We start from the raw sequence: 15,398 nt of genomic DNA on the forward strand, positions 1-15,398 counted from the left end.
TCATATTTTAGTCCGATCCAAAGATCGTTCTTGTTTTGGCGGGGCAGAAAAAAACCGGGGATGAGAGGATTGGTAATAGGGACCTTGACTCTTATCTTGATGAATTTCTTCCAGGTACCTTCGTTGTCACCGATGAAATCTACTTCGACAACTTCTCCAATTTTTGAGCCTATTTTGAGGTGGTTTTCTTTCTTCCTCTAGAGGAGAGGGAGATTGTGGATCTGTGCCCAGACTAGGGATGTTGAAAAATCAATCTCTTGCATTGTCAGGTCTAGTAGCCATTCCTTGAGGATGAGGTGGCCACCTCTAATCGACCACGGTCTCTTTTGGTAGGCTCTGTTCATATCTACCCCGTGTTGAAAAGAAAGCACGAACACTTCTTTGCTCAAATGTTTGATATCTAGAGGAAAAGAAGGTTTCTAGGCCTTAAAGGTGATTTGTTTAACAATGTTGAGGTTGATCGGTTTGGTAGTGAAAAGTTTAGCTAAGAGTATGAGGCTGGTATTTTTGATAAGGGGTTATCTTGGAGGTAGCTCTAATCTGGTGTCTTGACAGGATATATCTTTGGTTCGAGCAACGAGGTTAGAGACCTCCATGGGTGGGACAAGGTAAGAAGGCTGAGTTTAAGATGAGAGGGTGGGTTATGATGATAGTGGAAAAGGTGTGGAAAATGATAAAGGAGAGGATGTTGCCGATGGGGAAGTTTAGCAGCGGGATAAAGAGACAAGCTCAGAGACGGGGAAAGGATAGAGGGATAATACGAGAGTACGGAGAGCAGATGTCAATAAAATTTAGCCAGAAAAGCATAAGTGTATGCTAATGCTCTAATAGTGTATATACTCTATACTCTTTATACACGAAGTGTAAAATGTGCATACAAAGTATTCATATTTTACACGTGGTGTGTACGAAGTGTTGAAATTTGTAATGTGTGTGAAATAATTATGGTCCTTTATAATTTTTTGTATTCTTTACCAAGTAATTTTATTTTCTTTTTACAATTTTTTTAAGTTTTAAATTCAAGTAATTTTTAAGTTAAAAGGGGAGATGCTAAAAATAGTGGTTTACAAGTTGATAAGAGGCAAAAAAATCTAGATGAGTTCACTAAATTTCTGGTAGTCATAATAAAAAAAAAAAATGTAGTGATGAAATTTAGTAGACTTAATGATTAAGAGTCTGTTTGAGATCTACTTATTTTGCTGAAATTAAAAACTTTTTGCTGAAAGTAATGTAGATAAAGGTAAAAGTTAGCTGAAATAGTATAGTGGAACCGATGAATACTACCAAAAAGTGTAGTGGGACCCATGAATAGTAGCAAAAGTAAACTGAATAGTAAAATAAGTTGACAAAATTAATCATGCCAAACGGACACTAAGAGTTTGTTTGGGATCCACTTATTAGGCTGATTTTGAAATTTTTTTTGCTAAAAGTACTGTAAATAAATGTAAAAGTTAGTTGAAATAGTATAGTGAGACCCATGAATAGTATCAAAAAGTGCAGTGAGACCAATGAATAGTAATAAAAATAAGCTGAATAGTCAAATAAGTTTGCAAAAATAATTTTTGCCAAACACACACTAAGTACAAGAAGTCCTCTAAAAATTTTCTTATCAATTATCAAGCATCATATCAATTTTTAAGATAGTTTATTCTAAATAAAACTTTATTACCTAAGTTTTAAGAAATCTAAAACTTTACAATAAAGTCTAAGAAATTTAAAATAAAATTTATTATTTATTTGAATCATTTTGATCATTTATCATAATTTTATATTTTAATATAACATATTATGTTTGTGTCAAATATGAAATACAGGTCATAAAATTAATGTATTTTTACCATGTGATTCAAGAATTTTCAGGATTGTTAATTTATTCATGAAACTCTATTAAAATTTTAAAAGGGTTCACTAAATGGTAAAATAATTTTCTTAATAATAGTAAAATGTTTGAGTTTTAGTTAGCTCAACTATTAAAAAAAAATTTGTGCTCAAATAATAGACTTGAGTTTGAAGAAAGAGCTATTAGAGGATGGGTCGTGTCTTGGAAGTTGAACGAGACATCACGAGAGCATCAATTGGAGCAAGCTAGGGACTAGACCTATTTATCTATATATATAATAATAGGTAAAGTAGAGAGAAAATCCAATTAAATTTCAAATTGGAATTTAATTAGAGTATAATTTTGCACCCTGTGTCTCATTTAATCTAAATTTTAGAATTTTGTGCCAAGTGAGTTAATCTATATATATAATAATAGGTGAAGCCGAGAGAAACTTAAATTAGAATTCCAAATTGGAGTTCCAATTTTGTGCCATGTGTTCTAAATTATTTATTCTTAAAAAGTTTTATTTCTTAATTTGAGAATCAAATATGGGACCACATCATAATACTAGCTTGTAACTCCATGCATATATATAGATATACTTAAAGATATACAATAAGATGAATAATATAATTAGGAGTGAACGCCATAAATTGAAACTCTAAAAAAAAAATGCATAATATAATTCCTATATATATATAATATAAATACTATTGTTAGTCATTTTTATATTTTGTTAACTCTTTAAAAAATTTAGTAAGGGATATTATTAGGTATAAAATGTAAATTGCCCATTTTTTTTTTTATAATTATTGTGAAGCACTTTTAAATTTTTAAAAAAATTCTTTTATGATTCATTTATTCTAAACTCTTTGATTTTTGTACTTAATAACTCACTTGGATGAATATGTATGATGTGATCTCACATTTGATTCTAAAATTAAGAAATAAAACTCTTTAAGAATAAATAATTTAGAACACATGGTGCAAAATTGGAAATCTAATTTGGAATTCTAATTTGAGTTTTTCTCAGTTTCACCTATTATTATATATATATAGATTCATCCAAAAGAGTTATTAAGTACAAAAACCAAATAGCCTAGAATAAATGAATCATAAAAAAAAAGTGCTTCACAATAATTTTAAAAAAATGGACAATTTACATTTTATACCTAATAATATCCTTACAAATTTTTTTAAAAAGTTAACAAAATATTAAAATGACTATCAATAGTATTTGAATTATATATATATAGGAATTATATTATGCATCTTATTGTATATCTTTAAATGTATCCATGCATATGCATAGGGTTACAATCTAGTTTAGTATAAAAATTGAATTCCAATTAGAGTTTAATTTTGTGCCACGTGTCCCATCTAATCTAAAATTTTAAATTTTTGTGCCAAATTAGTTAATTTAGTGTAGAAAACGATGAGTCCAATATAATAAACCATGAAAAATATAATCATATAACTAAAAAAAATTCAAATTTATAAGTCATCTATCTATATATATATATATATATTAATAGGTAAAGTTTAGAGAAAATTGAATTAGAATTTGAAATAATGAATAGTAATAAAAATAAGCTGAATAGTCAAATAAGTTTGCAAAAATAATTTTTGCCAAACACACACTAAGTACAAGAAGTCCTCTAAAAATTTTCTTATCAATTATCAAGCATCATATCAATTTTTAAGATAGTTTATTCTAAATAAAACTTTATTACCTAAGTTTTAAGAAATCTAAAACTTTACAATAAAGTCTAAGAAATTTAAAATAAAATTTATTATTTATTTGAATCATTTTGATCATTTATCATAATTTTATATTTTAATATAACATATTATGTTTGTGTCAAATATGAAATACAGGTCATAAAATTAATGTATTTTTACCATGTGATTCAAGAATTTTCAAGATTGTTAATTTATTCATGAAACTCTATTAAAATTTTAAAACGGTTCACTAAATGGTAAAATAATTTTCTTAATAATAGTAAAATGTTTGAGTTTTAGTTAGCTCAACTATTAAAAAAAAATTTGTGCTCAAATAATAGACTTGAGTTTGAAGAAAGAGCTATTAGAGGATGGGTCGTGTCTTGGAAGTTGAACGAGACATCACGAGAGCATCAATTGGAGTAAGCTAGGGACTAGACCTATTTATCTATATATATAATAATAGGTAAAGTAGAGAGAAAATCCAATTAAATTTCAAATTGGAATTTAATTAGAGTATAATTTTGCACCCTGTGTTTCATTTAATCTAAATTTTAGAATTTTGTGCCAAGTGAGTTAATCTATATATATAATAATAGGTGAAGCCGAGAGAAACTTAGATTAGAATTCCAAATTGGAGTTCCAATTTTGTGCCATGTGTTCTAAATTATTTATTCTTAAAAAGTTTTATTTCTTAATTTGAGAATCAAATGTGGGACCACATCATAATACTAGCTTGTAACTCCATGCATATGTATGGATATACTTAAAGATATACAATAAGATGAATAATATAATTAGGAGTGAACGCCATAAATTGAAACTCTAAAAAAAAAATGCATAATATAATTCCTATATATATATAATATAAATACTATTGTTAGTCATTTTTATATTTTGTTAACTCTTTAAAAAATTTAGTAAGGGATATTATTAGGTATAAAATGTAAATTGTCCATTTTTTTTTTATAATTATTGTGAAGCACTTTTAAAAAAAAAAAAAAAAATTCTTTTATGATTCATTTATTCTAAACTCTTTGATTTTTGTACTTAATAACTCACTTGGATGAATATTTATGATGTGATCTCACATTTGATTCTAAAATTAAGAAATAAAACTCTTTAAGAATAAATAATTTAGAACACATGGTGCAAAATTGGAAATCCAATTTGAAATTCTAATTTGAGTTTCTCTCAGCTTCACCTATTATTATATATATAGATTCATCCAAAAGAGTTATTAAGTACAAAAACCAAATAGTCTAGAATAAATGAATCATAAAAAAAAAGTGCTTCACAATAATTTTAAAAAAATGGACAATTTACATTTTATACCTAATAATATCCTTACAAAATTTTTTAAAAAGTTAACAAAATATAAAAATGACTACCAATAGTATTTAAATTATATATATAGGAATTATATTATGCATCTTATTGTATATCTTTAAATGTATCCATGCATATGCATGGGGTTACAATCTAGTTTAGTATAAAAATTGAATTCCAATTAGAGTTTAATTTTGTGCCACGTGTCCCATCTAATCTAAAATTTTAAATTTTTGTGCCAAATTAGTTAATTTAGTGTAGAAAACGATGAGTCCAATATAATAAACCATGAAAAATATAATCATATAACTAAAAAAAATTCAAATTTATAAGTCATCTATATATATATATTAATAGGTAAAGTTTAGAAAAAATTGAATTAGAATTTGAAATTATAATCCAATTTTGTGCTATGTGTCTAAATTTATGTGGGAACTATATCATAATTATCTACTTAAGCTTATCCCATGTGTCTACATAAGTTTTTTAATCTTTGTGTCGAGTGAGATAATGAGTGTAAAATACTAAGAATCTAATATTAATAAACTATATTAAAAAAAATCACATATACTCAATAAAAACCACATGTTTCTCAATAAATAAATAAAATAAAAATCACCACATAACAAAAATCACCACACGTTCTATCTTATTAAAAATTAGAAAAAAAATGATTATAAATAGTATTAAATTTAGATAAGAATTTTAATATGTGATTAATTACATTTATTTTTAAAAAAATTTGACAAATTATTTATATTTTATGATAAAAATATTGTTTAATTTTAAATGTATCTATATGTATGCATGTGTTATATGTAATTATCCCTATTTTTTAATCAATTCAAGTATTTCACATGCATGCTTGTAGATGGCAAAAGAGAAATTCAAGGGGCCAAAAAAAATGACCCAATAACAAAAGGAAACTCTCAATAATTAACTTTGGGTGACGAAGTCTTCGTCATTCTCGTCACCCACTCATGAAATGATTGGTAGGAATTAGGATCATCATTTCACGATAACTTTGACTTTCATTTATTTATTTATTTATTTCAATTTTTAATTATTTTCTTTGGAAAGTGGGTGGATTTACCTGCTGATTTCTTAAAAAGCTTAAATTTGTATAGAAGAGGGCTCTGTAATTTTTCGAAGTATAGAACCACACAACAATTGATAAAAAGCCATCATCATCACCATCATCATCATTCATCACATCATAGATAGATAAGGAATCTGTATTTTTTTCAATTTTTTTTTATTTAATTTTTTGAGTGTGCGCGCTGAGTTGTAGATAGATAGAACTTGTACGGTTGATTCCCACACGCAAACTCTCCAAGTTTTATTAAGGCTAAGTTGCAGTTTACAAAACGAAAGCAAAATGTTATATTATCCATCAATACTCAAAGTATCAAGATAACGTGTCACCATAAGACTCGTTGTTACATCACATGTAAAGTGAAATTATCTTCAATTTTATTTATTTATTTATTTGGTTGCAAAAGCCTTAATCCGCTAACCTTTTCTCCCAAGACTTATTAACTCTCAAAGCACTAATCACCGTCGAAATCATGCTGTCTCCTGATTATTATTGATCATGTTATTGATACCAATTTGGTTTCTAGTCCATTTAATAATACCATACGTCTTTGAAAGATTCCACTTTATACAGTACTCTAAGCTAACTTTAAATCTTCTTTTCCCTTTCTTTAACTCTGTCTATGACTCTATAGCTTCAAGACTCCGGCGAACCTTTTCCTTCAATCTTTCTCTCTTTTTCTCTTTATTGGGTTACCAGTGTCAAATTTCTCTTTATTGGGTTTCCATAGTCTCCAATTTTGGAGAATTTGAAGCTGCTTGATTTCTATAATCTTGGTGTTTCTTCATCTGGGTTTTTTTTTTCATGGAGACCCTACTTAATTTCACTCCAGCCTTCCCAACATTCTTTTTGATGTTTCTCTTGGCATATCTCTTTGCTTTCTTTGTAGTTTTTCGCAACTGGAGTCCAAAGCAAAAACCAGAAGCTTCAAGCTGCCTTATGTCTTTAACTCATGGCACTCCTGCTGTTATCATGTCTACTCGTGCATTGATGAACTCCCCAACCCCACTTAGTTTTGCTTCTCCAAACGCTAGTTTTCAGAACTTTGTACTAGAATTCAGTATAGCTTACTTCTTAATGGACCTCCTTCACTACATGGTGTTCGTCCCCAATGATCTCCTCTTCATTGGGCACCATTTAGCCACACTATATGTGTTTGTGACTTGTAGGTATGTGGTTCATCATGGGGCGGTCGCAATTCTTGTTCTTCTTTTTCTTGCTGAGGTTACAAGTGCTTGCCAGAACGTTCGGAGCATTGCGAATTTGCGGAGAGCTGATGTTCCTCTGGCTGCCAAAGTGTATGAATTCTTGTCTCCTCCTTTCTATGTCTTTTATTCTGTTGCAAGAGGGGTTTTGGGAACACTCGTTGTGTACAAGATGGGGATGTTTTATGCGAGTGGAGGAGCTAATAATTTGATTCCAAGATGGGCATGGATTTCTTGGATGGTTGTAATTGTTGTTGCTGTCATGATTAGCATTTTGTGGGTTTCGAATCTATGGATATTTTGGTTTAGACAACGCAGTCACAGAGCACAGAAGAAAGTCAAGTAAAATCTGTGGGTTTTTAGTAGCGCCAATCAACAGTTCTTGAGAAATGTGCATTGGGATTATGGAATTTAAAGAAATTTCTCAGATGATAGTATGGAATTAGGGGGTTTGTGGTCATATTGATTTTTATTGTAGTGGTGGGAAGGAACAATTCTCATTTATTATTATTATTTTTTTTTGCTACAAGGGATGGTACATATATTCTGTATATAAATCCTGTGTCCTCAGTATTTAATTTGTGTTCCTGATCAGGAACGAGTTTTCCATATACTCGTGTAACTAATACTATAATGCAGAATTGCTGATCTATTTGTTTGTTTGTTTTATATTTTAAGCAAGCTGAATTATTAGATATATAGTACTGGTTGTTACATTTGTAAAAGATACAAGAAATCGAAACATAAGGACAATCATCTGAACTACAAGACTCCTTACCAATCTTCCTAATTTCACTCCAACTTTGTTAATCTATTTGTCTAAACTTCAGTGAACTTACATATGCTAATATGATCTTCTGCAGGCCATTAAGCTTTTTGAACCAAATAATTAATCCAATAATTATCACTTAGTACCTCTAAGATCCAAAACTCTCATTTTGTTGGCCACATCTTGGATCTCCATCTTCAATTTACACTGAGCAACTCACAATGAGGCCCTGAGTATCACTCCTGGATTTATATGCCAATAATAGATGCGTTGCTTGTGTCAGGACCTCCATAGTAGTTAAGCTCTGCAAATGTGCCCCCTCCTTCTCCCTTTGCCAATCTTCCTGGATTCACACAAATGCACTTCACTTGCTCTCCTCCTTCACCTCCTTCCCCAAGGGACAGCACCTGTACCAAAATCCAGAAGTGAATATTTAATCAAACACTCTTTGGTTGCATCAGCATGTCCTTCCTTTGGACTCAGTAATGAGTTGTGAGCAATTAAAATACACAATTCGTAAGTGTAATACATGAATTTTGAGTCTTTAGCCATATATGCAGTTGCAGCCACTTCAGTGTTTAGACTAGCTTTGAAAAGACAAGCGCTTGGCATGTTCTTTACCTTTACGAAATACTTCATGTCTGAAGGTAGGATGAGAATGTCAGGAATTGAGGAGATATGAAGAGACTCTGGAGCAAGTGAGAAGTCCAATGGAATGCCTTCTGCTGGTGGATATAGTGGATAGAATCTGTTTCAAATTTCAAAAGTTACATTAATTATAGGTAAAATAGCTCATTTAGACCTATATATCAAAAGAAATTTCCAAAATGACAAAGCAATATAACATACCTCCGCTGGCTAAGAATATGGTTTGCAAGTCTACTCATGCGATCAATAGGTGTTCCATCTGCTGGATTTCGTGACATCTCCTCTCCGCTAAGGTGTTTGAGAATATCTACAGTGCAGCAACCTATCTTGACCTGAAATACAAACTTGTGATGCAAATACACTTCCGAGTACTCTCAAAACACCATATATAATTTTGATACATGTGCTTTGTTAATGGTTGAAGACCCTCCCCAATAAAGGCATATGAAGTAAACTATCATAATCAACAAAATAGCATCAACAGAAAGGTCAAGTCTACAACAACTATAACGATACAATATAATTGCAGGACAGCCTTAATCTAACTTCTATTAAAAGGTCCATGGCCACTTTTGTACAAACTTACTAGATATTGGACAACTTTGGTACTTCGAAATTACAATTTCAATCTCTTAATATATATATATATATATATTTTTTTTTTTTTGATAAATCAATCTCTTAATATATAATGAAAGTTTAGTACTGCAACAACAAGATTTTAAATGAATGCTGTTTGAGAAATCCACAAGTGGTGATCATAATTTTAAGACCAATATCACCAGAATTTTACCTGATTTGCCTCAAAAGTCCCTGGATTTGTGAGGCTGGTTATCTGATAAACAAGGCAACATCATTCAGACCAAAGTGATGGAAAATATTCATGACCACAAGTTGAAAGATGAACTCCTGAAGATCATGTACCTGATGTTTGAGATTAGGTGAATGAATTTCAAAAGCAGGCTGCACAAAACCAAATCAGTATTTTATATCTTAGTAGTTATATACTATTTCAATGAAATGTAACCATGCTAGCAAGAACCAAAAACTGTTTGAGAAATCCACAAGTGGTGATCATAATTTTAAGACCAATATCACCAGAATTTTACCTGATTTGCCTCAAAAGTCCCTGGATTTGTGAGGCTGGTTATCTGATAAACAAGGCAACATCATTCAGACCAAAGTGATGGAAAATATTCATGACCACAAGTTGAAAGATGAACTCCTGAAGATCATGTACCTGATGTTTGAGATTAGGTGAATGAATTTCAAAAGCAGGCTGCACAAAACCAAATCAGTATTTTATATCTTAGTAGTTATATACTATTTCAATGAAATGTAACCATGCTAGCAAGAACCAAAAACAATAAGTGAAATACAATGTAGTAAAAAAAAAAAAAAAATGTCATTACTTTGAAAAGGTACTGAATTTGTACTTGTTTAATACAACGACACTACCTGGGGGAAAACAAAGTCATGGTTAGCATCACGTATAGATGGCACAAGAATTACACGTGCATTGGAACCCATGTATTCCACATGATCTTGTAACTGCAAAAAAAGTAAAGAAAAAAGAATAAAGATTAAAGACCTTTTTTCCCCTGCTACAATCAAATCATTCTTAAGTAGATATCATTCTGAGACCTAGGAAAACTGCGAGAAGAGAGAAGAAGGGGAGGAGGTACCCTTCTGAGAATCTCCACATGGAATATTTCATCAAAGCTTCTGTCGGTAGTTCCTTTCTTAATCTCTGGATGTTCGGAATCAACAAATGGTCCAAGCTGAGGAAATTTTCAAATTTTTGAACATGAAACTTCCTAACTCGGTAAATACAAAAAAAATTCTTCAAACCATTACTTATATGAAGTGCAGCAGATACTTACCAATATAAGAACCTGAGGTAACTTTCTGGTTGCATATGTGAGCAGTTCTGTCAGAGGCTCAAAAGATAAGTTGTCTGTAGTGGTAAAAGGGCCCGATGCTATGATCTATATAAATACCAAAATTATGCATTAATCATCAACAGGATCAATTAAAAAAGAGAAGTGCAAATTACCAACAGGGAATAATTTATTTAATGGAATTCCAAAGAGGTGCTCATTCCATATGTATCAACAATGACCTATGAGTACAAGCTTTCCTCTTATAAGTAGTGAATGCTATTATTTTTGTATCTGTCAAACTAGAAAATTATGGTGCCTTGTTCCAACCGTTTGGGTTGGCAACCCAAACCAGATAGTGAAAGTTGTTCTCCAGTTTTTTTATTTATTTAAATTATCTATTTCTTTTGAACCTTCCTCTTCCATTGAATAATCCAAATCCCTTATTTTATAAGTTAGGTGGCCCTACTAACCAAAATTCAAGTGTTTACATTCTTAACATTATCTCAGAATCATGTCAACATATTTGATAGAAAATGAAGTACATGATATACAGAATATAATATGAATACACATAAATTGTGATTACAGTAAAATAGATGCGTTAGCATAAGCAATAATATTTCCATTGCAGCTCATTCAGTGATGTAAAACACAAGCTTACATACCACTGATAGCTCTTCCCGTTTATGAGACAGATCAGTTGACTGAATCTCCTGGTCCAAAGCTTGCTTCTTTGCAGGATGCAAATTCACATCAGCAGCAGTGGACAAAGGAATTGAATCTACAAGTTTTGATGCAATCAAGCAGTGCCCACTAGGATTGTGTCCTTCAATACCTACTACCTGAGAAAGTGCCTTTGGCTCAATTTTCAATACTGATGGAATTTCAAAATTGGATTGAGAGCTAAAAGCTATATCTATTTTCACACCTGGCCTGGAAAAACTGAAAACTGGCTAAGTTTTTGTAGTTCTAGACGAACACGTTGCCCTCCAGAATGCTCAACACTGTTAACAAAATAAAAGCCAAACCCACATATAAGAAAAATTGAAGAGATTACGCTCCACTTGATTTACAGAGATCACAAAAATAGGTAGTTAAACATTGCATCTAACTAGTCCTCTACCAGAGGTTTTCTTATAGTGGATCCAAAAATATGATCCTGATCATTCATCAATGAATCTAAGGGTCCGTTTGGTTCCCGTAAAATATTTTCCGAAAAATACATATTTTCCGGAAATGCTATTTTCCGGAAAAGGAAAATATTTTCAAGTGTTTGGTTATATTATGAAAATTGTTGTGGAAAATATTTTCATGTGTTTGGTTCTATTAGGAAAATGCTATTTTCCTACAATTTTTTCACATTTTCTCAGCATCCAAACAAATTTTATTACAAAAAATTTCAACATCACAGCCAATTCAACAACAAATTCCAGCAGCAAATTCCGACAACAACAACACAACAACAACAACAACAACAACAACAATCAAACTTTAAAAAAACAAAACTGAGTCGTCGATGAGATCGAGGAAGAGAGAGCGATGGGTCGCCGTCTGGGTCTGGGTCGACGACGAGATCTGGGTCGAAGGTCTGGGTCGAAGGTCGAAAGTCGAAGGCGATGGGTCGAACGTCTGGGTCTGGGTCGAACGCTTTGGGTTTTGGGTTCGTGGGTCGCCGGCTCTGGTTCGAAGATCAGTGGGTCGTAGGTCGACGGCTCGTGGCGGTGGGTCGCTGGCTTTGGCTCTGGGTTTGTGGGTCGCTCCGTTTCTTCCTTCCTCTCTCTCTCTCTCTCTCTCTTTATCCGGAAATACTTTGAAGTGAAAATAGGTACTGAAAATGATTTCCGTTGTGTAAGGGAAAATTGGAAGTGATTTTCCGGAAAATTCTATTTTCCGGAACAGCCAAACACGCGGAAAATGTGGAAACCATTTCCTGAAATGATTTACGCCCAATTCAAACGCAGCCTAAGTCCTGCCTTGGCCCAGGCTTAAGCACAGTGAACCTAGCTCGATTTAGGTAGTCTTGGCATTGCCTAGACAATGCTTCAGAAACATTATATAGCATTAAGCTTCATAGGAGAATCCATTATTTCTAATTCTTGGTATTCATAGATTGATCTTTAATCTCAAAGACTAACTACCTGATAATGAATATTCTCAAGAATAAATACTGCAGCAAGAAGACTTTTTTCTGTCAGCCTACTAGTAGATGATACACACGGATCTTACATAGAAAAAACCATGAACATTTACCTGCTTTGCAATAAGATGGACTTCTCATTTAAATGGCCTTCTCCATCACAACAGATCATGCCAACAGCAAATATGCTTTTCTGAGACATAAGATTTTTTTAGATTTTAGATACTCAGACTTGTAGCTATTTAACACACAAAATCTTTAAGTAAACATGAACAAAACAAGAAAGATGAGGAGACTGTGTTTAGGCTAAGAAGAAGCCTCACAGTGACTGTAAGAAATCAGCAACGCAAAAACATTTTTTCATTACTCTTCAGAATTAGGGGCGGGAGAAGAGAGGGGGGGGGGGGGGGATTAAAAAAGAGAAGTGCAAATTACCAACAGGGAATAATTTATTTAATGGAATTCCAAAGAGGTGCTCATTCCATATGTATCAACAATGACCTATGAGTACAAGCTTTCCTCTTATAAGTAGTGAATGCTATTATTTTTGTATCTGTCAAACTAGAAAATTATGGTGCCTTGTTCCAACCGTTTGGGTTGGCAACCCAAACCAGATAGTGAAAGTTGTTCTCCAGTTTTTTTTATTTATTTAAATTATCTATTTCTTTTGAACCTTCCTCTTCCATTGAATAATCCAAATCCCTTATTTTATAAGTTAGGTGGCCCTACTAACCAAAATTCAAGTGTTTACATTCTTAACATTATCTCAGAATCATGTCAACATATTTGATAGAAAATGAAGTACATGATATACAGAATATAATATGAATACACATAAATTGTGATTACAGTAAAATAGATGCGTTAGCATAAGCAATAATATTTCCATTGCAGCTCATTCAGTGATGTAAAACACAAGCTTACATACCACCGATAACTCTTCCCGTTTATGAGACAGATCAGTTGACTGAATCTCCTGGTCCAAAGCTTGCTTCTTTGCAGGATGCAAATTCACATCAGCAGCAGTGGACAAAGGAATTGAATCTACAAGTTTTGATGCAATCAAGCAGTGCCCACTAGGATTGTGTCCTTCAATACCTACTACCTGAGAGAGTGCCTTTGGCTCAATTTTCAATACTGATGGAATTTCAAAATTGGATTGAGAACTAAAAGCTATATCTATTTTCACACCTGGCCTGGAAAAACTGAAAACTGGCTAAGTTTTTGTAGTTCTAGACGAACATGTTGCCCTCCAGAATGCTCAACACTGTTAACAAAATAAAAGCCAAACCCACATATGAGAAAAATTGAAGAGATTACGCTCCCTTGATTTACAGAGATCACAAATATAGGTAGTTAAACATTGCATCTAACTAGTCCTCTACCAGAGGTTTTCTTATAGTGGATCCAAAAATATGATCCTGATCATTCATCAATGAATCTAAGTCCTGCCTTGGCCCAGGCTTAAGCACAGTGAACCTAGCTCGATTTAGGTAGTCTTGGCATTGCCTAGACAATGCTTCAGAAACATTATATAGCATTAAGCTTCATAGGAGAATCCATTATTTCTAATTCTTGGTATTCATAGATTGATCTTTAATCTCAAAGACTAACTACCTGATAATGAATATTCTCAAGAATAAATACTGCAGCAAGAAGACTTTTTTCTGTCAGCCTACTAGTAGATGATACACATGGATCTTACATAGAAAAAACCATGAACATTTACCTGCTTTGCAATAAGATGGACTTCTCATTTAAATGGCCTTCTCCATCACAACAGATCATGCCAACAGCAAATATGCTTTTCTGAAACATAAGATTTTTTTAGATTTTAGATACTCAGACTTGTAGCTATTTAACACACAAAATCTTTAAGTAAACATGAGCAAAACAAGAAAGACGAGGAGACTCTGTTTAGGCTAAGAAGAAGCCTCACAGTGACTGTAAGAAATCAGCAACACAAAAACATTTTTTCTTACTCTTCAGAATTAGGGGTGGGAGAGGGGGGGATACAAATTTGCAGATATGAGCACTTATTTTATTTTTTATTTTTTAAAATGCAGATATGAGTAACAATACCGTTTTAATTCTTACAATGATAATAATTGATGAGAAGTCTCTTATGTAGGATTTTGAATGATGAAGATGGAGATATAAAAGAAGGTATTCTTGGCTCTCCAACAGACAAATCTCAAAGACTTTATTCAGAGCCATTTGATTCAACGCCTCAAACAAATGGGGGCATTTTTCTTCTGGAAACCATTTAAGCATGTGACACCATTTGGGCAACGAACAGATAAATTTGTGGTGAAGTTCAGCACTAATAATATGCCCGTTGCAGAGAACAGAGAAAACGAACTTGCTCATGTGAATAATGATGATGATATCATAAGAAAGGTTCAACCCGAGAGAGGTGTTCTGATAGTTCATGGATCAGGGCTGAACCTGTTGTAGGTTCATGTACGATCGAATTGAAGATAGGGTATGTGCCAGCAACAATAGCATGGATTGTTCTTATTCTTCTCCCACATCATTTATTACCTTCTTCTTTTTTGGGATCTTATTTGTATTATGTAACAGAGCTTTTTCCGGTGTAGTTTAATGCACTTGAAAATCAAATCAAGAGACATACAACTGCACTTGTTGCATCTGGGCTCTATGAGGAACCGGTGGACCCTACAGTTGCTTCCCAGGTAATTTAACCACTCCATTACGCTCTCTCTCTCTACCCCCCCCCCCCCCCCCCCCCCCCCCCCCCCCCCCCCCCCCCCCCCCCCACACCTC

At 32.5% G+C, this 15,398-nt stretch overlaps 2 protein-coding genes across 2 annotated transcripts; one reads left to right on the forward strand and one right to left on the reverse strand.

Annotated features, from left to right (window-relative positions):
- The first annotated feature begins 6,386 nt into the window (after positions 1 to 6,386).
- LOC111985473 (TLC domain-containing protein At5g14285) lies at positions 6,387 to 7,826 on the forward strand. Its single transcript, XM_024017113.2, has one exon. It carries the CDS (start codon positions 6,774 to 6,776, stop codon positions 7,518 to 7,520), a length of 747 nt encoding a protein of 248 aa, XP_023872881.1. The 5' UTR covers positions 6,387 to 6,773; the 3' UTR covers positions 7,521 to 7,826.
- Positions 7,827 to 7,834: 8 nt separating this feature from the next.
- On the reverse strand, positions 7,835 to 12,813 carry LOC111985472 (uncharacterized). Its single transcript, XM_065775501.1, has 11 exons — positions 12,725 to 12,813; positions 11,403 to 11,478; positions 11,140 to 11,316; positions 10,475 to 10,579; positions 10,277 to 10,372; positions 10,050 to 10,142; positions 9,832 to 9,870; positions 9,701 to 9,742; positions 8,793 to 8,923; positions 8,565 to 8,691; positions 7,835 to 8,350 (listed from the first exon to the last, which is right to left on the reverse strand). The coding sequence occupies exons 1-11, from the start codon at positions 12,811 to 12,813 to the stop codon at positions 8,192 to 8,194; spliced, it is 1,134 nt and encodes a 377-aa protein (XP_065631573.1). The 3' UTR covers positions 7,835 to 8,191.
- Positions 12,814 to 15,398: the final 2,585 nt, after the last annotated feature.

This window comes from Quercus suber, unplaced genomic scaffold (assembly GCF_002906115.3).
Source record: "Quercus suber isolate HL8 unplaced genomic scaffold, Cork oak 2.0 scaffold_113, whole genome shotgun sequence".
NCBI lineage: Eukaryota > Viridiplantae > Streptophyta > Magnoliopsida > Fagales > Fagaceae > Quercus > Quercus suber.

What these genes read in the sequence shown, in the direction of transcription:
- LOC111985473 (XM_024017113.2), top strand. Translation starts at nt 6,774, where the DNA reads ATGGAGACCCTACTTAATTTCACTCCAGCCTTCCCAACATTCTTTTTG.
- LOC111985472 (XM_065775501.1), bottom strand. Translation starts at nt 12,813, where the DNA reads ATGTCTCAGAAAAGCATATTTGCTGTTGGCATGATCTGTTGTGATGGA. An exon ending in ATGACTTTGTTTTCCCCCAG is followed by an intron (nt 9,871 to 10,049) that starts GTAGTGTCGTTG and finishes GGTTTTGTGCAG; the next exon opens with CCTGCTTTTGAAATTCATTC. An exon ending in CATATTCTTAGCCAGCGGAG is followed by an intron (nt 8,692 to 8,792) that starts GTATGTTATATT and finishes AATTTGAAACAG; the next exon opens with ATTCTATCCACTATATCCAC.